Source organism: Bufo bufo, chromosome 2 (assembly GCF_905171765.1).
Source record: "Bufo bufo chromosome 2, aBufBuf1.1, whole genome shotgun sequence".
In the NCBI taxonomy this organism is placed as follows: Eukaryota; Metazoa; Chordata; class Amphibia; order Anura; family Bufonidae; genus Bufo; species Bufo bufo.
Genome location: NC_053390.1, coordinates 610,230,221 through 610,254,698, shown reverse-complemented (window position 1 = coordinate 610,254,698; position 24,478 = coordinate 610,230,221). Strand labels below are relative to the sequence as shown.

Below are 24,478 nucleotides of genomic sequence, written 5' to 3'. Positions count from 1 at the left end.
GTACACCTCTCCCTAGCTTTGAGGCCTAGTTCTTTGTCTTTCCCCTTCTGTTGTTATTCTGGTGTCCCTCCCCTTCCCATTATTTGTGACACCGTAGCTCTCATGCACTGCAATGGGAGCTACTGAAACAGCGAGCACCAGAGCGATCTGCTGTTTCCCGGACGGGAATGGTTCTCATCTCGCCTTAGTAATGGCTAGATGAGACAACCAGTGTTCCCTCTAAGCTGTGCGGGTGCGCGACCGCGCAGCAATTATTGTGACCCCGCTCATGTCCGCTCACCCTGCCGCCGGCAAAATGCCTACACTAATGCCTACACTAATGCCCACACTCAAGATGATGCGACCTGTGCGGCTCAGCGTGGCGCCGCCTACACATATTACCGCTCGCGGCTCCTCCTTTTTCTGACCGGAAGAGGAGAGGAGGACTGGACTGAGCACGCAGCAGCCAGGCGAGGTAACGTCAGCGGTGTCATCTTAGAGCCTGAGGCTAGAGTGGTTTTACTGTCAGGGTAACCCATTGGTAAAAGCTCAGCAAAGACATTTGAACTCATGGGTTTTCAAAAGGGCATAATAGACTGCGCAGGAATGTATCCATCTGAGGCTCGGGGTCCAGGGACCCCTGGGAGTCTGGGACCCCACATACTGCAGCAATATAATACCCTGGGATACCCCAGATCACACAGGGTTGTCAGACATTAACCCCTCACACTTCTTAGCTTTTCTTCTCACAGACTCTTGTTATTTAGTTTAGCTGATACACTCGAACATGTCCACAGCTGTGGCTGCGTTACATTTACAGGTTACACTTGTTTCATCCTTTTGGTTCCTGGTGCTGCCCTCCGCTATGATGCCCTCACCTAAAGGACCCTCATCTACAGTGCCATCACCTATAGGACCCTCATCTACAGTGCCATCACCTATAGCACCCCATCTACAGTGCCATCACCTATAGCACCCCACCTACAGTGCCATCACCTATAGCACCCCATCTACAGCGCCATCGCCTATAGCACCCTCATCTACAGCACCATCATCTACAGTGCCATCACCTATAGCACCATCATCTACAGTGCCATCACCTATAGCACCCCCATCTACAGTGCCATCCCCTATAGCACCCCGATCTACAGTGCCATCGCCTATAGCACCCTCATCTACAGTGCCATCACCTATAGCACCCATCTACAGTGCCATCACCTATAGCACCCCCATCTACAGTGCCATCACCTATAGCACCCGATCTACAGTGCCATCGCCTATAGCACCCTCATCTACAGCGCCATCGCCTATAGCACCCTCATCTACAGCGCCATCGCCTATAGCACCATCATCTACAGTGCCATCACCTATAGCACCCATATACAGTGCCATCACCTATAGCACCCTTATCCACAGTGCCATCACCTATAGCACCTTCATCCACAGTGCCATCACCATAGCACCCCATATACAGTGCCATCACCTATAGCACCCATATACAGTGCCATCACCTATAGCACCCTTATCCACAGTGCCATCACCTATAGCACCTTCATCCACAGTGCCATCACCATAGCACCCCATATACAGTGCCATCACCTATATCACCTTAATCCACAGGGCCATCACCTATAGCATTACCATCTACCATGTAATTTAATCTTGCCAAAAACAACAGCGTGATGGCGCTATAGATTACTGTGCTAAAACGAATAGCACTATAGATGACTACAGTATACATTATATGCCCTGTACCATGCTGTACAATTTACAGTATAATCCATACACCATGCCGTACAATATGCATTATAATCCATACACCATTCTGTACAATATACATTATAAGCCCTGCACCATGCTGTACAATATACAGTATAATCCATACACCATGCTGTATAATATACAGTATAACACCTACACTGTGGGGTTATTGTGTATATTGTACGGCATAGTGTATGGATTATAATGTATATTGTACGGCATGGTGCAGGGATTATAATGTATATTGTACAGCATGGTGCATACCAAGGGGAGAAACAGAACTGGATCGCACATCCACAATGCTATGCTTAGAGCTAATTAAACTCGATTCTCAGTGCAATAATAAAGTGTACAGCCCCCATACTACATGCTGTACAAAAGGCATTAGGGTACATTTTGATCAAAAGGCATAAGCCCACTGGTGTATGAACGATACTGTATATCGTACAGCATGGGGCAGGGATTTTATAATGCATTCTGTACTGCATGGTGCAGGGATTATACTGTATACTGTACACCATGGTGTATGGATTATAATATATATTACACAGCATGGTGTATGGATTATAATATATATTACACAGCATGGTGTAGGGGTTATAATGTATATTGTACAGCATGGTGTATTAACTATACTATATATTGTACGGCATGGTGCAGGGATTATAATGTATTCTGTATAGCATGGTGCAGGAATTATACTGTATATTACCCAGCATGGTGCAGTGGTTACACTGTATTGTACGGGATGGCACAGGGGTTACACTGTATGCTCTTTGATGTGACAATTATCCTAGGTTTTTCCTATCGCCCACCTTTGATGGCGCTGTGCCCAGCTCTGAGCCGACCCCGCTCAGCAGCCGCCAAGGCGTAGAGGGAACACTGGAGACAACCCTTTTAAGGCATCTGCCAGGCACTGGTGATATCCACCATATGCTGCATACTTCGACACCAGTTTTCTGTTCCTGCGCTGCAACAGAAAAGTGGAATTTTGCAGCACAAAAGGGGTTCTGTCCAAACCTTTTAACTTGTCAAATATTATGCTTCATTTTTTCTACGGTGATAAACGCAGCAATCATCAGAACAAGCAATTGGACAAGTGGTGCCCAAACTTTTGCATAACACTATACTGCTTTTTTTTTTTAAGGCAAAGATGAAGGTAATTTGCTGTAATAAATTATTTAATCTGAAAAATAACACCTGAAATATACATGATTGCAGCTTACGTTTGTCTAATCACAATACATACACATCAGAGAAACACATAATCCCCACGTCCAGATTCTCCAGTAATGATCTGTTTTTGAGTGGTAGAGCCTGTAATGATCTCTGCATCTGACTGAAGTACAGTGAGAACGAGATGCACAGCACTACGCCATGCCTCAACCTTCGGAATAACATTATCATACACCATGACCTTTCTAGGTGCAAATTGGGGATGTTCTAGGTCATCAACAAATACAACGTTTCTGGAGTACTCATTAAATAAGTATAAAGAAGGAGAGGAGCAAGCACCAAGCTTTTGGGTTTCATTCTGTATAAAAGTCATGGCTTCGAATTCTGAAGAATATTCACCAATGTTGAAAAGAAGAGTTGAAAGATATTTAATCCAGCCCTGGGCAAGGCACCTATAGACAGAAGATCTGTAATGGATGGCAGAGGTGTACAGCCATGATGATGTAAAGAACTGTGGTTCCCTGTTCACAGAGCTAACAGATATTAGCCTTTCTTCAAGCTTTCTAAGATGATTAAGACAGAAAAGTTCAACTGCGCCACCACCAGGAAACACTTTTTGGTCAAGAAGAGCATTATGTAGTTTATAAGAGCAGGCCCAATACTGATCTTCCAACACCTGCATTTTGGGCATCAGCCTGCAGCTTAGAATGACAGTAACCAGATTCATCCTGTGTGCAAGGAGGCTGACAGCAATTGTTTGGCTTGATTCTGAACTCCATTGTGGACATATTTTGGCATAAACCTCACAGCCTATGCTATGGTGACTTATCTGTGTGAGGTAGGCCACTTGTTCTGCGCCTGTGCAGTCGCTAAATGCCTGAAGAATATTCGGCTTTATATGAGTAATAATAAGAATATTTCTATGCATACATTGCATTACAAGCTGTGGACAGGCATCACCCTTCACTAAAATTAAGTCTATATTGGCTTGAACTATTCTCCGGTATGCTGTACTTATCCATAAGTCTTCAGATGTTCTTCTTTCGTTGTTTGCAAACTCAGATACAGATTTTAGACCAGTTGCCTTATTAAAGCCCAGATGTCTGTAGTTTTCTGTCAGTTCGCCATCCAAAAGTAGAACTTTCAAAGGTTTGCCCTCTAAATCTTGGACAATGGTAGCATACTCTGGTGTTAGAAAAGTCACATATCCAGAGGTAGCGTTTGAGTTCACATCTGATAGACCTCTTAAAAAGCAAATATTAAGACAGGAAGCCTGAAAGAGATCTTTGGTCACAGATATTTCATGAGCATTTTCAAACAGAAGAGTAGCAGCCTTCTCTACAAGTTCCATTATCTCCCCATTCCCATGACTCAAAGACTTTGTCAGATTTTCTAAACTGTGTCTACTGGTTTGTGAAGGATTCTGAAAATTTCTTATTTTTGAGAAGTGTCTACTACTAGACAGTTTCCTCATTTGGAATTTTTGACTATATAAATTTCCTTTACTAGGCACAGTAATTTCGGCATGCTTTATGGTTTTGGCAATGTGTCCTTGACGTTCAAGACCAAAGTTTTCTCCTCTTGAAGAGAAGAAATGATTTTGATTATTAGAAACATAACCAGTCCTTCCGTCCACTACTGATGAACTTTGACTTGAGTTCTGATTTGTCGCAAGTATGTTAAAGAGTGGTATGTGTAAAGCCTCAACACTGTCAATACAAGAGTTTAGACCTTCTATCATTACTGAAACAATCAATGAAACAGGAACTCCCTGGTGAAGGCATTCCAGAACAGCTTTACTCCATACTCCAACAAGGAAAAACAGAGTTGTCGTACCAGTTTTATATGCTTTATGATGGGCTTGAATTGTTTCATTGAAGAGTTGTCCAACTGCACTGGATAAATCGAGGCTCTCCAGAAGTCTAAATGAGGAACAAGTCAAAGTGCTTTCTTGAGTATCTTGATCGTAAATAAACTTGTATGATTTTCTTGGTCCTAGGAAGGTCTTCACTGAAGATGAGATGTTGACTAATTCAATCAGTCCCAAGTGGCCTCTTAATTTCATAGCAGACATCATGGCCTAAGGTTAAACAGAATAGATGTATTGTGTTGGTCATATCTAGCTGTAAATAGGTTCTTCAACTGAACCAAGTAAGTGTGTCCATACATATAGTGGCATTAGCCATTGCCATATGATGAATCCATGGCAAGTGGCAGTAAATTGTGTGCATCTTTTTTTGCCACATGTAAACTGCTACATGTACAGAGGTTGTCTAGGATTTTGATATGCAATGCCTATCCTTAGGATAGGCCATCATTATCAGATTGGTGGAGCCAGAACTACACAGCTTCGCCCACTCACTACACAATGGACGGAGCCAAGTCATTCCAGGGCTAACCTGAAACAGGTGATTGACCACCACCAATCAAATATTGATAGCCTATCCAGAGAATAGGTCATGAGTAGGGATGAGCGAATCGACTTCGGATGAAACATCCACTTGGAACTGAACCCGAGTTCGGAAAATGTTTTTTTACAGTAGAAATTGATTTATGAAGTTATTATGCGAAGTCTTGCGAGACTTTGTGAAGCAATAACTTCGGCTCATAGGAGCCAATACATTCTAATACTGTACGTAGCTCCTGCTCCTAACAGTATTAGAACAAAGTTTTATGCGAATCGACTTCGAAAGTTTCATCCGAAGTCGATTCACTCATCCCTAGTCATGAGTATCAAAATACTGGAAAACACCTCAAGGACTGATTATGGAACAACTGGATTCAGAGCGATCCCTGTATTGTTAAGACATATATTTCACGGTGCACGCCTTTATTCCTCAGCAGTGATTAATATTACCGAGATCTGCTTTCATGAACGTGCTATTTTAATCTACATACAGATCAGTACAAGAGAATCACATTGAAACAAAGTATACAGAGCATTCGGAAAGTCTTCAGACCCTCTGAGTTTTTTCACATTTTATTATGTTGTGGCTAAAATAAAAGTTCACATTTCTCCCCCATCATTCTGCACTCAATCCCCCATAATGAGAAAGTGAAAACAATGTTTAAAATCTTTGCTAATTTATCCAAAAGGAAAAACTAAAATCTTGCACTGACATAAGTATTCAGACCCTTTACTCACGACTCAGTTAGAGCACCTTTGGCAGCGATTTCAGCCCCCAGTCTTCTTGGGTATGATGTCACAAGGTTTATACATCTGGATTTGGAGATTTTCTGCCATTCTTCTCTGCAGATCCTCTCAAGCTCTGTCAGGTTGGATGGGGGCCGTCGGTGGACAGCCATTTTCAGGTCTCTCCAGAGATGTTTGATTGAGTTAAATTCAGGGCTCTGGCTGAGCAACGTGTTGTCTTGGCTGTGTGCTTAGGGACTTTGTCCTGTTGGAAGCTGAACCTTTGGGCCAGTTTGAGGTCCAGAACACTCTGGATTAGGTTTTCAGTAAGACTATCTCTGTAATTTATTCCATTCAGCATTCTCTCAACTCTGGCCAATCTCCCTGTCCTAGCTGCTGAAAAACAGCCCCACAGCATGATGTTGCCACCACCATGCATGTAGGGATGGTATGAGGCGGGTGATGAGCAGTGCCTGCTTTCCTCCAGACATGACACTTCGAATTGAGGCCAAAAAGTTCAATCATGGTTTAAACAGACCAAGGAATCTTGTTTCTCAGTTTAAGAGTCCTTTTTTGCAAAGTTCATGTGGACTCTGTCATAAAGTCCAGATTGATGCGAGACTACAGTGATGTTCTACCTTCAGGAAATTTCTCACATCTGCACACAGGATCTTTGGAGCTCAGCCATTGGGTTCTTAGTCACCTCTCTTACTATGGCCCTTCTCCCCTGGTTACTTAGTGTGGTAGGTCTAGGAAGAGTCCTAGTTGTTCCAGAATTATGGAGACCACTGTGGTCTTGGGAACTTTTAATAGAGCTGAATTTTTTTCCCATTATTTGTATTCCAGACCTGTGCCTTCACACAATCCTGTCTCTGAGCTCTACAAGCAGTTCTTTTCTCATGGCTTGGTTTTTGCTCTGATATGGGAGGCTCTTTCAAGTGTCATAGCAAAGGGTCTGAATACTTATGTCCATGGAAAATTTTAGTTTTTCCCTTCTTAATAAATTTGAAAACTGTTATAAAATTCTGCTTTCAGTTTGCCATTAAGGGGTATGGAGTGCAGACTGATTGGGGCAAACTTTTTTTTTTAGCACAAGGCCACAACAGAGCATAATGTGAGAAAAGTAAAAGGGTCTGAAGACTTTCTGAATGCACTGTACACACAGCAGGGCTAGATCAGGCAGGAGGTATTGGTGCATATGCACACTAGAGCTAGCAGCAAAGTTAAAGCAGGCCTTTCAGAAGTTCAGCTTCCCACAATTATTTTTTTTTAATTAAAGGGGTTTACTGAGACTTTATTAACGATGACCTATCCTCTGGATAGTAGAAAAAGGAATGAAAGCAGCACACACGGTCTCATCGGGTCACCAGAATGCAACAGCCGCCAAGAGGACCACGGATCCACAGCGGTCACACCAGAAAGTTGAAGTAGAAAAGTTGCAGCAGCATCTCTGTTTTTTTCTTTTTAATGCGAAAAAACCAGAGATGCTGCTGCGACTTTTCTACTTCAACTATCCTCTGGATAGGTCATCAGTATCTGATCTGTGAGGGTCTGACACCCAGGACCCCGGCCGATCAGCTGTTTGAGAAGGCAGCAGCGCATGCAGTAGCACCGTGGCCTTCTCACAGCTTACCCTAGGCCAGTGGTGGGCAAACTTTTTTGTCAACTGAGCCAAATATCGCCAAAACCACGATTGAATTTTTTTTGGAGATCCACATTTTTAAAACCTAAAATATATAGGACAGAAGCGCATGCTGAAGTGAATGGGTCCATGATGCGGGCTGCACACGGCCATGTGCAGCCCGCATTCACTTCAATGGGTCCAGGATCCGGGATATGAGTGCTACAGAGTGCTTCCGTGGTGCTTCTGGCTGTGCCTCCGCACCGCAAAAAAGTAGTGCATGCGCTGCAATTGTAATAGACCCGTCTGATTTACCTCTACATATCCACAAGTATTTTAGCCTCTGTACCTTTCATACTGCAGCCATGGACGCAGTCATACACACACTCTCCACATACATGGACGCAGTCATACACGCACTCTCCACATACATGGACGCAGTCATACACGCACTCTCCACATACATGGATGCACTCTCCACATACATGGACGCAGTCATACACGCACTCTCCACATACATGGACGCAGTCATACACGCACTCTCCTCATACATGGATGCACTCTCCACATACATGGACGCAGTCATACACGCACTCTCCACATACATGGACGCAGTCATACACGCACTCTCCACATACATGGACGCAGTCATACACGCACTCTCCTCATACATGGATGCACTCTCCACATACATGGACGCAGTCATACACGCACTCTCCACATACATGGACGCAGTCATACACGCACTCTCCACATACATGGACGCAGTCATACACGCACTCTCCACATACATGGACGCAGTCATACACGCACTTTCCACATACATGGACGCACTCTCTCCATACATGGACGCAGTCATAAATGCACTATCCACATACAGTCATGTGAAAAAATTAGGACACCCTTTGAAAGCATGTGGTTTTTTGTAACATTTTTAATAAATGGTTATTTCATCTCCGTTTCAACAATACAGAGAGATTAAAGTAATCCAACTAAACAAAGAAAACTGAAGAAAAGTCTTTTCAAGATCTTCTGTAAATGTCATTCTACAAAAATGCCTATTCTAACTGAGGAAAAAGATAGGACACCCTCACATGTATTCCCTCTTAAATTGGCTCAGATCTCACACAGGTATATCACACCAGGTGCACATAATTAGTAGATCGTTACTCTGCATGTTGAATGAGGCTTGCCCTATTTAAACCTCAGACATTTAGTTTGGTGTGCTCCTGACTGTTGAAGTGAGAGTGAGCACCATGGTGAGAGCAAAAGAGCTGTCAGAGGACTTCAGAAAAAAGATTGTAGCAGCCTATGAGTCTGGGAAGGGATTTAAAAAGATCTCAAAAGATTTTGAAATCAGCCATTCCACTGTCCGGAAGATAGTCTACAAGTGGAGGGCTTTCAAAACAACTGCCAACATGCCCAGGACTGGTCGCCCCAGCAAGTTCACCCCAAGAGCAGACCGCAAGATGCTAAAAGAGGTCTCCAAAAACCCTAAAGTGTCATCTCGAGAACTACAGCAGGCTCTGGCTACTGTTGATGTAGAAGTACATGCCTCTACAATCAGAAAGAGACTGTACAAGTTTAACTTGCATGGGAGGTGTGCAAGGAGGAAACCTTTGCTTTCCAAGAGAAACATCGAGGCCAGACTGACATTTGCCAGAGATAAAGTTGACAAAGACCAGGACTTCTGGAATAATGTTCTTTGGACAGATGAGTCCAAAATTGAATTATTTGGACACAACAGCAGAGGACATGTTTGGCGTAAACCAAACACAGCATTCCAAGAAAAGAACCTCATACCAACTGTGAAGCATGGAGGTGGAAGTGTCATGGTTTGGGGCTGCTTTGCTGCAGCAGGACCTGGTCAGCTCACCATCATAGAATCCACGATGAATTCTACTGTGTATCAGAAGGTGCTTGAAGAACATGTGAGACCATCAGTTAGAAAATTAAAGCTGAAGCGGAACTGGACCATGCAACATGACAATGACCCAAAACATACTAGTAAATCAACCAAAGATTGGCTGAAAAAGAAGAAATGGAGAGTCCTGGAATGGCCAAGTCAAAGTCCAGATTTGAATCCCATTGAGATGCTGTGGGGTGACTTGAAAAGGGCTGTACGTGCAAGAAACCCCTCAAACATCTCACAGCTGAAAAAGTTCTGCATTGAGGAGTGGGGTAAAATTTCCTCAGACCGATGTCGAAGACTGGTAGATGGCTACAAGAACCGTCTCACTGCAGTTATTTCAGCCAAAGGAGGTAACACTCGCTATTAGGGGCAAGGGTGTCCTATCTTTTTCCTCAGTTAGAATAGGCATTTTTGTAGAATGACATTTACAGAAGATCTTGAAAAGACTTTTCTTCAGTTTTCTTTGTTTAGTCGGATTACTTTAATCTCTCTGTATTGTTGAAACGGAGATGAAATAACCATTTATTAAAAATGTTACAAAAAACCACATGCTTTCAAAGGGTGTCCTAATTTTTTCACATGACTGTACATGGATGCAGTCATACACGCACTCTCCACATACATGGACGCAGTGATAGACACTCTCCACATACATGGAGGCAGTCTCCACATACATGGACGCAGTCATACACGCACTCTCCACATACATAGATGCACTCATACACACACTCTCCACATACATGGACACACTCATACACACACTCAACATATACATGGACGCACTCATACACACACTCAACATATACATGGACGCACTCATACACGCACTCAACATATACATGGACGCACTCATACACGCACTCACCATATACATGGATGCAGTCATACACACAGTCACCACATACATGGATGCATTCATGCACACAGTCACCACATACATGGACGCACACATATACAATACACATACAGGGAGTGCAGAATTATTAGGCAAATGAGTATTTTGACCACATCATCCTCTTTATGCATGTTGTCTTACTCCAAGCTGTATAGGCTCGAAAGCCTACTACCAATTAAGCATATTAGGTGATGTGCATCTCTGTAATGAGAAGGGGTGTGGTCTAATGACATCAACACCCTATATTAGGTGTGCATAATTATTAGGCAACTTCCTTTCCTTTGGCAAAATGGGTCAAAAGAAGGACTTGACAGGCTCAGAAAAGTCAAAAATAGTGAGATATCTTGCAGAGGGATGCAGCACTCTTAAAATTGCAAAGCTTCTGAAGCGTGATCATCGAACAATCAAGCGTTTCATTCAAAATAGTCAACAGGGTCGCAAGAAGCGTGTGGAAAAACCAAGGCGCAAAATAACTGCCCATGAACTGAGAAAAGTCAAGCGTGCAGCTGCCAAGATGCCACTTGCCACCAGTTTGGCCATATTTCAGAGCTGCAACATCACTGGAGTGCCCAAAAGCACAAGGTGTGCAATACTCAGAGACATGGCCAAGGTAAGAAAGGCTGAAAGACGACCACCACTGAACAAGACACACAAGCTGAAACGTCAAGACTGGGCCAAGAAATATCTCAAGACTGATTTTTCTAAGGTTTTATGGACTGATGAAATGAGAGTGAGTCTTGATGGGCCAGATGGATGGGCCCGTGGCTGGATTGGTAAAGGGCAGAGAGCTCCAGTCCGACTCAGACGCCAGCAAGGTGGAGGTGGAGTACTGGTTTGGGCTGGTATCATCAAAGATGAGCTTGTGGGGCCTTTTCGGGTTGAGGATGGAGTCAAGCTCAACTCCCAGTCCTACTGCCAGTTTCTGGAAGATACCTTCTTCAAGCAGTGGTACAGGAAGAAGTCTGCATCCTTCAAGAAAAACATGATTTTCATGCAGGACAATGCTCCATCACACGCGTCCAAGTACTCCACAGCGTGGCTGGCAAGAAAGGGTATAAAAGAAGAAAATCTAATGACATGGCCTCCTTGTTCACCTGATCTGAACCCCATTGAGAACCTGTGGTCCATCATCAAATGTGAGATTTACAAGGAGGGAAAACAGTACACCTCTCTGAACAGTGTCTGGGAGGCTGTGGTTGCTGCTGCACGCAATGTTGATGGTGAACAGATCAAAACACTGACAGAATCCATGGATGGCAGGCTTTTGAGTGTCCTTGCAAAGAAAGGTGGCTATATTGGTCACTGATTTGTTTTTGTTTTGTTTTTGAATGTCAGAAATGTATATTTGTGAATGTTGAGATGTTATATTGGCTTCACTGGTAAAAATAAATAATTAAAATGGGTATATATTTGTTTTTTGTTAAGTTGCCTAATAATTATGCACAGTAATAGTCACCTGCACACACAGATATCCACCTAAAATAGCTAAAACTAAAAACAAACTAAAAACTACTTCCAAAAATATTCAGCTTTGATATTAATGAGTTTTTTGGGTTCATTGAGAACAAGGTTGTTGTTCAATAATAAAATTAATCCTCAAAAATACAACTTGCCTAATAATTCTGCACTCCCTGTATATAGACACCCAGCTTTCCTGCTGTGCCTCTCCCCCATACTCTAATGCCCCTGCATTTGTGCCATGCAGGATAGCAGGGAAGCTGGATGACATTTCATGATATAATTCACCCAGCTTTCCTACTGTACTGCAGGTCACATGTGCACAGTCTGGGAAAGCTGAATATAACCGCAGTAATTCCCCAGCTACTCACATCAATGGTGCAGTTGTGGCAATACACCTGATGTTCAGCTTGCTGGGCATGGAAGATTGGAAGGTTCAATCAGGCTGCAAGAATCGCGGGTAGAAAAGGGGCGGAGCTATTATAGCTCTGCCCACACCGGTCCGTCCTGTTGCTGGTCACTGTCCATCATAAGAACTGAGGAGAGGGAGGGGCGGAGCAATGTCACTGATGTCAGGTCAGTGACAGAGGTGCAAGGGCAGGACTCTGGACCCGATGCAGGAGCAACACGCCCTCTTTTGCTTTGTGGAACGCAAATGCGTCCCACAGGCAAGATTCCTCTCTAGTGCAGGATGGGTTGGTTTCGTGGGAGCCCGCACCAAAGAGCCGCATTCAAGGGTCTAAAGAGCCGCTTGTGGCTTGCGAGCCGCACTTTGCCGACCACTGCCCTAGGCCATGGTACGTCACGTTCATGGGTCATGTGGCCTAGGCACAGCTCAGCCACATTCAAGTAAATAGGGCTGAGCGCGATACCAAGCAAAGCTGCTATACAATGTACGGCGCTGTGTTTGATGAGCACGGAGAAGGCTGCGGTGCTCACAGGAACGCCGGTGTCTTCTCCAACAGCTGATCGGCAGGGGTCCCGGGTGTCGGACCCCCACCGATCAGATACTGATGAACTATCCAGAGGACAGGTCATTAGTAGTGAAATCCTAGAAAACCCTTATAACGTTTTTCCAGTGGCTGGCTACATCAGTGAGAACCTGGTCTTGATGGGAAGGAATGGAGCTCCCCATACATGCTATCAATTCTGGAACTACTAAAGGTCTTTACCCTGATGAGATATATTAGAAGAGCTTTACAAGGCTCTTCTTAGACCTAAATACTGATGACCGATACTTAGGACAGGTCATCAATATCCCATCCCGGGGGTCCAGCCCCATGCACTGTGTAGTGGTCGTCCCATTCCCATGACTTGGGTGTTGTGGTGGCATTATGCTGCAGGTCTACACTGACAATCATTGGATTCAATGGCACAGGTTCACATGGCACTACTGTCATCACTGGCAGCCCTAGGAATAATCTTGGGTTCCCAGCTGTTCTGAAACTACAACCCCCAGAATCCTCATTTCACTTCGAGGAGAATTACAAGAACAGCCAAAAGTGTGTATGCTGGGAGTTGTAGTTTTACAGAAGCTGGAGTGCTGATTCCTGATCTAGTGGCAAATATCTATCCCTGCATGTCACTTTAAAACAAGACGGGGAGTCAAACCAGTCATGGGACAAAGCAGGTCCAGCAGTAGGAGATTCTGCTCTCTCTCACCCGATCAGCCTACAAGGGGTAACTGTCTTCTCCAGAACCCAAGCGTTTACCCCGTTGTCATGAGAACCATAGCGCATCAATCACTTCCGGGTGCCGCTCCAACCAGGGAATAAGTTGATAGAAACGCCGACCTAATTGGTTATCCCTAGCTGGTGTCACTGGTAAACCGGAAGTGATTGCGGTGTCCAATCAGATTGCTGTAATGTTATTACTGTGCGCCTCAGATCCTTGCGCTTGTGCTAAACGTGGTGCCTCGTTAATCACTGCGCTTGCGCATATAATACCTGCCGGTTGGTAACAACCTGGGGGGGGAAAGGCGGGGTTTCTAGAGGCTATCCGGGTTGCAATGGAGAGGGCGTGGCGTTGCCATGGAAACGCTCTCATTAGCGTCTGTTTTGGCAACGTTGAACGTTCTGCTGAATGGCGGGCATTGCAGGCGCCGTCCTGACACTGAGGCGACGGTGGGCGGGTTCTTCTAGGCATCAATGCGAGGGACTGGGCGGCTCCCGGGGGAGAGTGAGCTCTGCAGATCCGTTACCCAGTAACAGACGCGCTCCAGGACTTCTCCCGGTGTGCACGGCGTCATACTAGCGGCTCTCCAGGAAATGGTAGGTGGTCGTGTGCGCTGTATCGGACATAGGGGAGCAGCGCTACTGTAGACTTGTAGTGCCATTTAGAGAGGCTGATAAGTGGGGGTCCAGCCATAAGACCACCCATCAGGCATCTGGGGCACGTGCAATACACCCAGAATGGCGCATATCTGTCCCCCATCCCTTTACTGTTTTCATGACCTCTGCTTGCTGTTAGTGAATGAGGCTGAAAACCTGTCCATGCCAAATGTCTTTACAGATGCAGTTGTAACAATGTGTTAGTGGAGTCAAGAGTAGTCTGACCAGTGATCCCCAAACCAAAAGAATCCTGTCCAGTGTTGTGGTCTGGTGCACCATGGCAGCCATCCGCTGGCCTCTGCGGTGGTGTCACCCTAAGGGGTATCACGTGCTGGTTGGGGACATGTCACCATGGACCCAATGTCACACTTGTGGGCGCCGGAAGCTGTGAGGAAGGAACCCTCAGTGCTGGGACAGAGCTGCTTTTTTTTCTTTATTTTATGCATATTCCCAGCGGTATTCATTTTGGTTTGGAGGTCAGATGAGGGTTTTTTCTCTATATATAGGTCACCACTATCTGTTCGGTGGGGGTCCGACACTCGAGACCCCCGCCGATCAGCTGTATGAGGAGGCAGTGCCACTGGCAGTAGTGCCGCAGCTTTCTCCCAGCTTTGCATTGGTCACGTGGGCTAGCAGCAGCCCCGTGCTGCCGATAAACGGGCATCTCTCATCCTAAAGTCGACGAGCGACCATATTCTCATTCATTGGCTGATCATCCGCTCCATTATATGGGCCAATTATTATGAATACTTGTTCCAAATAATTGGCCAGAAAATCGTGCTGTGTAATAGGACCTGAAAGATGACCATACAACTGAGGTAGATGTCGGCCAAATGCTTTACTCTGGATCTATTCTGCACCCCTTACACACGCGGTCTGGCCCTTTTCTAGAAGGTAAGAGACGTCACTGTATAGTATATATTGTTAATGAGGTGGGCATCCGAAAAGGAAACCAAAATATTGGTGGACCCCCTTTACATGTGCACTGCGCCGACACAATGACTGATGTCACCATGATCCTACAAACCTCAGGGGATGAGGGGAACCAGCGCGCTGCTTCCGTATCTATCAGTCACTCCGGGCGAGTAGTGAATCAGTATGGGATCCTCCTCGTCTGTGCTTAATCCTTCCAGTCCAGTACTGCCTCGACGTTTGTTTCCACCGCTCCAGCCAACATACCCTGTTTTCAGACTGCAGACGGGCCTGACGGTAATGCCATTTATGATGCCAGCTATGAGATTTCCTAACCTAAATTCATGTACAGCGCCTTTCAGCCTGGGTGATAAGTGTGTTGTGTAGGGAGGCTTCAGGGCCCTCTGAATGGATGACTATAGGATGGATGAACTCCAGATGACGACTACCAGATTGTACAAGTCCCATTTAGCCTGCCATTGTAATTGTATGGCATTTAGACGTGGTGAGGTTGAGGTGCCTTACAATACGCAGGGATACTCGACGAATAGTGTTAAGCGAACTTGTGTTTTAAGTTTGGCGTCTAAGGTTCGGGTTATCGAAGAATCCCGTTATGGATTCTAAATTCCGTTATGGTCCGTGGTAGCGGAATCCATAACGCGATTCTTCGATAACCTGAACTTTAGACGCCGAACTTAAAACACAAGTTCGCACAACACTATTGAAGAACTATTTGCCAGGTGCATTAGTAAGTGCCTTGTATTAGCTTTCTCTACTGTACATGATAAATGCCACTTACTGAAGTGAGAAAACCACTTTGGCTGCTGCCCGGCCATGCCCATATTGCGGCCCGCATGCAGCGGGTTCCGCAATATGCGGGCACTGGCTGTGTCCTCACCGCATCATGGATGCGGACCAATGTACTTGAATAGGTCCACAATCCAGAAGGTCGGTGCGGAACGGAGGCACTGAAGCACTACTGAGTGCTTCTGTGGGGTTTCTCTCCGTGCCTCCGTACTGCGAATAATAGAACATGTTCTATTATTTTTTTTTTGCTGTGCTGACTGATCACGGACCCATTCAAGTTGAATGGGCCTGGATTCGTCACGGAAGCCGCACGGATAGTGCCCGTGCATTGGGGACCCCAAATTGCGGTCCCCAAAGCACGGAACAGCCAAACAACGGCCGTGTGCATGAGGCCTCACATGGACTCTTCGCTCACTGGTGCATTGTAATGATTTACATCCATGTCTGGAACTTCATACCACGTTTTCTTTTTTTTCTTTGGTGCAGACATACTGTATCTATGATGACCAATAAGAGTAACTAAACAAAATTCCTCATTTTTCTATTGCTTATTAGGCATCTGTAATGAGAAAACCTGGTCTTGCCCAGCGTAAGAAAACCGGCGCAAAACCTGAATTAACGGAAGAGCAAAAGCAAGAGATCCGAGAAGCATTTGATTTGTTTGACACAGATGGGTCTGGTACTATAGATGTTAAGGAACTGAAGGTAGGTTCTGAAATGTAACATACCTTTACCTGACGCTTAAAGGGAACCTGTCACCGGGATTTTGTGTATAGAGCTGAGGACATGGGTTGCTAGATGGCCGCTAGCACATCCGCAATACCCAGTCCCCATAGCTCTGTGTGCTTTTATTGTGTAAAAAACCCGATTTGATACATATGCAGATTAACCTGAGATGAGTCAGAGCTGGAAAATATGACTCTTCTCTGGTCACACAAGTAAGATATGACTCTTTTATGTTAATTTGCATATGTGTCAAATAGTTTTTTTTACACAATAAAAGCACACAGAGCTATGGGGACTGGGTATTGCGGATGTGCTAGCGGCCATCTAGCAACCCATGTACTCTGCTCTAAATACAAAATCCAGGTGACAGGTTCCCTTTAAGACGAGGAGAACCATTGTACCTGCTGTATCTGCCCTGTTATAGATTTGAGTTCAGTTGGATTTATGTACCTGCTGAGAAGTGTTTTCTTATGTAGAGTTCTACCAGGGGAATTTATTTATTTTATTTAAAGGGGTTTCCGAGTGGGAAATTGATGAGTTATCCACAGGATGGGTCTTCACTATCAGATCATGGGGGTCTGACATCCGGCACTGCCACCGATCTGCTGTTTGAAGAGAACGCAGCACTGCATCCTCCTGACGCACCGCAGCTTTTTCAAACAGCTGATCAGAAGTTGTGAAAAGCCGCCGAGAATTTGTGCTCGCCTCCACTCCCCCCCATTTCTGCCTTTAGTCCCTGTTGCTCTGCATTTCCTGTCTCAGCTCGACAAAGCCAAAAACACTAGTAAAAGCCACTGGTCTTACTGGTGATTAGCTGAGGGGTCCTTGTAGAGCCAGGACAGGAGGAGCAGAACGGGCAGTTTCTAGCATAACAAATACCGTTTTTATAATCTTTAGTTTTCATGTGTCTTTCTTGGTGCTGCTGCTGTGATACTCCTCCCCCCTCTGGCAGCTGACAATATAGTCCTTTCTTACGCTTCTATCCAGTTTTACAGTCCTGACAAAGTGTGTTGAGCCTTCTGAGCTATAGAGCCATGGTACTGCTGGGGATCTGCTCCTTCCTAGACAAGCAGCAGATAGCTATTTCTATTATCACTATACGGAGCCCTGGCTCTGGGGAGAGTGGTCGAGCATGCATGTCTACCAGCACTCGGCTTTAGTCCCTTTAATGATGGAAAGGCTGTCTGCTGTAGCATCCTTTTTCTCAGACTTGTTCTGTACAGTGCTTAGAAGGGGATGGACCTACTATAAAATATATACTGTTCCTTCCTTCCCGACACATTGGCAGCACTCTTCAGTGTAGCTTGGTGCTCATACTACTGCTGTTTAGAGAGGCATTGCTGTGCTCTTATGATGTACTACCATAGATGCATTGAATACATTTTTGCTGGTCTTCATACAGGTAGCCATGCGTGCCTTAGGTTTCGAGCCAAAGAAAGAAGAAATGAAAAAAATGATCGCTGACATTGATAAAGACGGTTCTGGTACCATTGACTTTGAGGATTTCCTATCTCTAATGACGCTTAAGATGGTAAGTGGGAGACACTGGGGGCAATTTATGAAGCCCCGTATGGTGGTTTTCTCAGTTTTTTTGGTGCACACAATGTTTGCACAAAAATGTTGATGCTTTTTTGTGATTTTACACTCTCTCACCACTTTTGAAAAGTGGGGGGGATGGTTGGGTAGGTATAAGCTAGATTGATCAAATGTGACTTTGTTAAAATTTCGCAAAAAATCACTCCAGTAGGAGGGTGGCGTATAAACTGGAGTAACCTCTTTAGATAGATAAATTTGTTGAATCTTTAAATATAACCTTTATCAGGCAACATGTGCCATCTGACACATTTGGCACAAAGCACACCAAAGCAGACCCAATCCAAGCTGCCTTGAAGAATTCCACCCATCATAAATCTCCTCACATTGGCTTCATTCTCTGTTATAAGATGCCGGCACAACTTGTTTCTCCAATCTTGCATTGCTTTATTTACTACTAGAGTGAGAAAGACTCTAAAGAAGAAATCATGAAAGCTTTCCGGTTATTTGACGATGATGGCACAGGAAAGATCTCCTTCAAAAACCTAAAGAGGGTTGCCAAGGAATTGGGGGAAAACCTGACAGATGAAGAATTACAGGTATGTTATGGCACCATAATAATAAAAAAATTCTAAGTGTTCCTGTCAGTAAAATAGTTTTTCATAAGTGACAGTGTTCCACTGGTTGGCCTGGGGTTTCTCTAAATGGCAGCCAAATGTCCCAACAACAGGTTGTCGGCAGTCACAACTAGGCAGTGCCACCTGTAAGGCCTCATGCAGACAACCATGTCCATTTTGCAGTCCGCAAACCACGGATCCACAAAATGGGAATGCGTCCTTGTGCATGCAGCATTTTGTTGCGGACCCTTTGACTTGACTTTGAGTACAAATAAAAGTTCTATTTTTTGCGGAGCTGACGCACTGATGCGGAAAGCATGCAATGACTGACTTTCTTTATGCCAGAAAACTGACGTGGAGGGAATGATAAATTCCACCCACTGTGTATGCTCCCATCTTGGAGACATGCAGAGTGTCCACACTGCGTGTATGGCTATAACCCCATGCCAAGAAATGTTTCTACGTTATTGTGGATACAGATCCCGGCGAAGAGTACATAGATAACTATAGTTACAATCTGCGTCGTTTACCACTCCCCCTCTTTCATAAAGTGAGGGTGGTGTAGGAACGCAGCTAGTGGTGCTTAATTGGTCCCAAACCTGGGGTTTGCGTCTTTTTTACGCCAGATCCGACAGTATATTCTAACACAGAGGCGTTCCCATAGTGATGGGGACGCTTCAAGTTAGAATATACTACGAACTGTGTACATGACTGCCCCCTCCCCAGTTTGAATATCATTGGTGGCCAGTGCGGCCCCCCCTCCTAATTAAAATTCTCCCCCCCCCCCTCCGATCGGTAACCATGGCAACCAGGACGCTACTGCAGTCCTGGTTGCCATGGTTACTTAGCAATTTTTAGAAGCATTATACTTACCTGCAATGTCTGTGACCGGCCGGGCGCTCCTCTTACTGGTAAGTGACAGGTCTGTGCTATAAGCAATGCACCGCACAGACCTTTCACTTACCAGTAGGAGGAGCGCCCGGCCGGTCACAGACAGCGAAGGTAAGTATAATGCTTCTAAAATTGCTAAGTAACCATGGCAACCAGGACTGCAGTAGCATCCTGGTTGCCATGGTTACCAGAGTCCCAGCGATTAAACTGGGGGAGGGGGGGGGCCCACTGGCCCGCAATGAATGTACAGTAACACAGGGGAGGGGGGGCCCACTGGCCACCAATGAATCTACAGAAATACAGGGAAGGAAGGGGGGGCCGCACTGGCCACCAATGAATGTACAGTAATACAGGGGAGGGGGGTGGGGCGCACTGGCCACCAATGAATGTACAGTAATACAGGGCAGGGGGGTGGGGCCCACTGACCACCAATGAATGTACAGTAATACAGGGAAGGAAGGGGGGCCGCACTGGCCACCAATGAATGTACAGTAATACAGGGGAGGGAGGGCCGCACTGGCCACCAATGAATTTAAAACTGGGGAAGGAGGAGGGTGTGCCCCCTCCTGCCTGGCAGCACCTGATCTCTTACAGGGGGCTATGATACGCACAATTAACTCCTCAGGTGCGGCACCTGAGGGGTTAATTGTGCAGATCACAGCCCCCTGTAAGAGATCGGGTGCTGCCAGGCAGCAGGGGGCAGACCAAAACGAACAAGTGGAAAAGATGTATCAAAATATTTATTTATTATAAAATATGGAAAAACTACAGGATGGTATACAAAAATACGGAGAAGCACAGGGTCAATGACACCAAACAGTCACCAATAAGTCTGTGAAATATAGCACACAGAAAGGTACAATCTATGGATCAGGATAAGAGCTTAAGGAGAACCAGGATAGCAGGACACTGAAGTCGCCGCAATAAGGCTATGCCCAACAAGTGCAAATGACCATACCTGGTAATCCATGAGCTATCCCACACATGCCACAATGCATAAATATCTAGACCGACCGATGCAATAATGGGCACTCGGAATAAGAAACAATGTCTCAGTCAGAAGGAAGTTGATAACAGTATGCACAAAAATATATAAGGGACTCACTATGGATATAAGCAGAGATCCCTATGGGCAGTGTGAAACGATACTAATAACAGGACGTACCTGAGGACATGGTGGTGGATAGAATGTCAGACCCTGTGCGCGAGACCTCGACGCATGTTTCACCTCAACGGCTTCGTCAGGAGGTCGAAGGCAGCAGGGGGCAGTCATGTACACAGTTCGTAGTATATTCTAACTTGAAGCGTCCCCATCACTATGGGAACGCCTCTGTGTTAGAATATACTGTCGGATATGAGTTTTCACGATCTAACTCAAATCCGATGGTATATTCTAACATAGAGGCGTTCCCATGGTGATGGGGACGCTTAAAGTTAAAATATACCATCGGATTGGAGAAAACTCCGATCCGATGGTATAATAGAGACTCCTGACTTTACATTGAAAGTCAATGGGGGACGGATCCGTTTGCAATTGCACAATATTGTGTCAATGTCAAACGGATCCGTCCCCATTGACTTACATTGTAAGTCAGGACAGATCCGTTTGGCGACGCACAGCCAGGCGGACACCAAAACGACTTTTTTTTTTTTTCATGTCCGTGGATCCTCCAAAAATCAAGGAAGACCCACGGAGGAAAAAACGATCACGGAACAACGGAAATCCGTTTTGCGGACCGCAAAAAAAAGTCTGTGTGCATGAGGCCTAATGCTTTATGAAAATGTGTAGAAATCTGAGTTGCACTTCCTTCTGGGATTTGCATCCCGACTTATGTCTTTTTTCAACTGTATTAACTATGTAACCTGCTCACTGCTGCTGATGATCCTGTCTTCTTGTAGTTTAAACATTTCATGCAACTGTTTATTTAACCCATTAAAGGGGTATTATAGGAAAATCAGTCCTTCGTACTGTCCTGAAAGATGATACTCTCCTGCCCCTCGCTCCACAGATGCACTCACACAGGCTGCGGGCTCTTGGGTCCCAAACGGGCCTGTTCCATTCTCTTTCTGTTCAGCTGCATAATAGCAATTTCATTTATTCATACATTTCTAGCAGGAATAACAGAGGAGTGGAACAGCACAGTTATAAGAAAAGATGCTCCAGAACTGTTATGGGGAATATGAGTAGTTGCTAAAACAGACTTGTCACTATAGGGGATAACTATTAGATTGCTTGGGGGAGCTGGATTACCCCTTTAAGGGTGGGTAAGCAGTAGCAACCAGTAGATTTGTGAATTTGAGGTTGGGGAAATGTAGGGGCCAGTTCGGCAATATGCCTAGAACTAACTTGTTAATGGTTCCCATGGATTTCTTCTTGTCTGACTACTAAAAGTCAGGAGAACAGAGACCCTGAGCCCTGACCCTTTTTCTAGAGCTTCACCTACAGAAAGAGATCAGCAGGAAATTGCCTTTCACGTTCTCTGCTAGATTCCTTGATGTTTTTGCTTTAGAAACATGCAGAACATCTACCGCCTGAAAAACCTAGTGGGCATGTTTAGATGTCATTTACCTCAGGGTTGTCCCATCTCACACTTTCCTGGCCAAGGTGGGAATAACCCACAGAAAACTCTGGCCCACGGAGCCAGAGTTAGGCCTCCTGCACATGTCCATATCCATATCGCAAAATACGGATGCAGTCCGCCTGCATCCCGCACTTTTAGCTGGCCACATTGTAAAAACGGACATGTTCTATCATTTACGGCACAGCACATGGAAAACATCTGTGTGCTGTCTGCATTTTTTTTTTTTTTGTGGCCCTATGGGAATTAATGGGTCTGCAAGCCGTTTCCATAATGGGAGCGCCACGCCAGGCCGGCGCTTACTGTGGGTTATTGTCTCGAAATGAGACAACCCCTTTGACATTTCTTTTATGTAATCTTTTTCTTAACCTGGGACTACAAATGAGCTCATCACACTGGTAATTTAGAAGCTACTAAATACACAATCTATGTTCTGAGTGTAGGCATCCTACAAGGCTATGCTTCATCGTGCTGACTCTTTCTGTCCAGGTTTTCACAAATGTCATCATTTTGTTTTATTTAGGAAATGATTGACGAAGCCGATCGTGATGGAGATGGGGAAATTAATGAACAGGAATTTCTTCGGATCATGAGGAAGACGAGCCTTTACTAAGCTGGTTGCGGAAAACATATTAAAGGGGTTGTCCCCTTATTTAAATTTTTTTACATTGATGACCTATCTTCAGGATAGGTCATCATTATCAGATGTGCGTTGTGCCGACTCCCCGCTTGTATGAGCGCTGCCTTCTTCTCTTCACTGTCTACCTGCTCATTGTCGCAACTGCATCGGTGAGCAGGTGTAATTACGATTGTTCAAGTGAACAGGAAGGAGCTGTCCTATTGACGTGAATGGAGACGGAGCGGTTGTAATTACACCTGTTCACTGCTGCGTCTGCAACAGTGAGCAGGTAAACAAAAGGAGGCCGCTCTAGTAAGAGCGCTGCATTCTCTTCAAACGGCTAATCAGCGAGGGTGCTGGGAGTCGGCTCCACACCAATCCGATATTGACCTATCCCAATATTTAAAAAAAAAAGTGGACAACCCCTTTAACACTGTGAAGATATATACCGAAAAGCAAACCAAAAAAAAAGCTATTTGGAATGGCCTGTCCTAAGATTTGCATCTGGACCGTCAAAGCTACGTGTATTGTTCTGTTATATGCCATGTCTTTAAATGGATCCTTTGAAATGTGCCACTACTCGGAGCATGTCTGTACCACTTATCTGTGTTATTAGCTGTGTTTTGACATGTACACAGTGATACATGAGCATTAGCAATATGCTATGAGTGTATCGATTTGTCTCCTCAATAACAGTTCTTCACCCACAAAGGGCTGTGCTGCTGCTGAAGAAGCTCCCCCTGCTGCTTGATTGACATAGCTGCACATCTCACCTGGCATCGGCAATCTTGCACCAGCGCCCCAAGAGCATCCGGAGCAGTAACTGTGTGTGCTGCTACTCTTCCAGATAGCAGCGCATCAACAGTCGCTGCTGTGGAACAAAGCCAGTGCTCTTGCGTCGTTGCTCGGAGCAGAGACACAGGCGCAAGTTTGTTAGGGCCGGGTGAGATGTCCAGCCCTGTCAATCAAGGGTCAGGGGTTTCTTCTTCACCAGCAGGGACAGCCCCTCGCAGATGAAGAACGTTTGTTGAGGAAACGGATAGAGACTGTTGTTGACGTATGAATCGATTTACTAATCTTTACTCCTGTTCTTCCCTTTAAATAGGGCATAGCTTAGTTTTTTCTACCCTGTTGTGTCTTGCCACCTGTTTTTTATTTATTTGCGTTGGATGAATGGCTGGTGGTTCATTCTTTACTCTTGGCTTTGTGTTTGTTAAAGTGCACTGTAGTATATGGACTTGAATATTTTGTAATAAACCTATTTTTTCAAAGTTTTTTTGCTTCAGTTTTGGCATTCTATTTTCATTAGGTTGGTAAACTATGCGTTTCTTTTTCTATTCTTTTACATTTCTTGTAACCCCTGCACTCTTCCACTAGGGGGAGCTCATCAGCTTTGTCATACATTTACACACACATGTATGCATGCTGATTATAGCTTTAATAATAATAATCTTTATATAGCTCCAGCATATTCCGCAGCGCCTTACAATTCAGGGGTTCATGTACAAACAGTCATAAATAACATAGCA

At 45.0% G+C, this 24,478-nt stretch overlaps 2 protein-coding genes across 3 annotated transcripts; one reads left to right on the top strand and one right to left on the bottom strand.

Moving 5' to 3' along the window:
* Window positions 1-2,962: 2,962 nt before the first annotated feature.
* On the bottom strand, window positions 2,963-13,670 carry BBS12 (Bardet-Biedl syndrome 12). Of its 2 annotated transcripts, none has more exons than XM_040418417.1 (2): window positions 13,598-13,670; window positions 2,963-4,996 (listed from the first exon to the last, which is right to left on the bottom strand). In XM_040418417.1, exon 2 carries the CDS (start codon window positions 4,991-4,993, stop codon window positions 2,993-2,995), a length of 2,001 nt encoding a protein of 666 aa, XP_040274351.1. In that variant the 5' UTR covers window positions 4,994-4,996; window positions 13,598-13,670; the 3' UTR covers window positions 2,963-2,992. The 2 variants fall into 2 exon arrangements, with proteins under 2 accessions (XP_040274351.1, XP_040274352.1); XM_040418418.1 differs by lacking the exon at window positions 13,598-13,670 and adding an exon at window positions 12,307-12,369.
* A 186-nt stretch (window positions 13,671-13,856) lies between these two features.
* Window positions 13,857-24,201, top strand: LOC120989946 (caltractin). The gene is made up of 5 exons (XM_040418416.1): window positions 13,857-14,205; window positions 16,540-16,689; window positions 18,113-18,241; window positions 18,705-18,842; window positions 22,854-24,201. Exons 1-5 carry the CDS (start codon window positions 14,203-14,205, stop codon window positions 22,941-22,943), a joined length of 510 nt encoding a protein of 169 aa, XP_040274350.1. The 5' UTR covers window positions 13,857-14,202; the 3' UTR covers window positions 22,944-24,201.
* Window positions 24,202-24,478: the final 277 nt, after the last annotated feature.

Coding starts and splice junctions, on each gene's coding strand:
- BBS12 (XM_040418417.1), bottom strand. CDS start 4,993: ATGATGTCTGCTATGAAATTAAGAGGCCACTTGGGACTGATTGAATTA.
- LOC120989946 (XM_040418416.1), top strand. Junction 16,690..18,112: donor TAGATGTTAAGGAACTGAAG/GTAGGTTCTGAA, acceptor GTCTTCATACAG/GTAGCCATGCGTGCCTTAGG. Junction 18,242..18,704: donor CTCTAATGACGCTTAAGATG/GTAAGTGGGAGA, acceptor ATTTACTACTAG/AGTGAGAAAGACTCTAAAGA.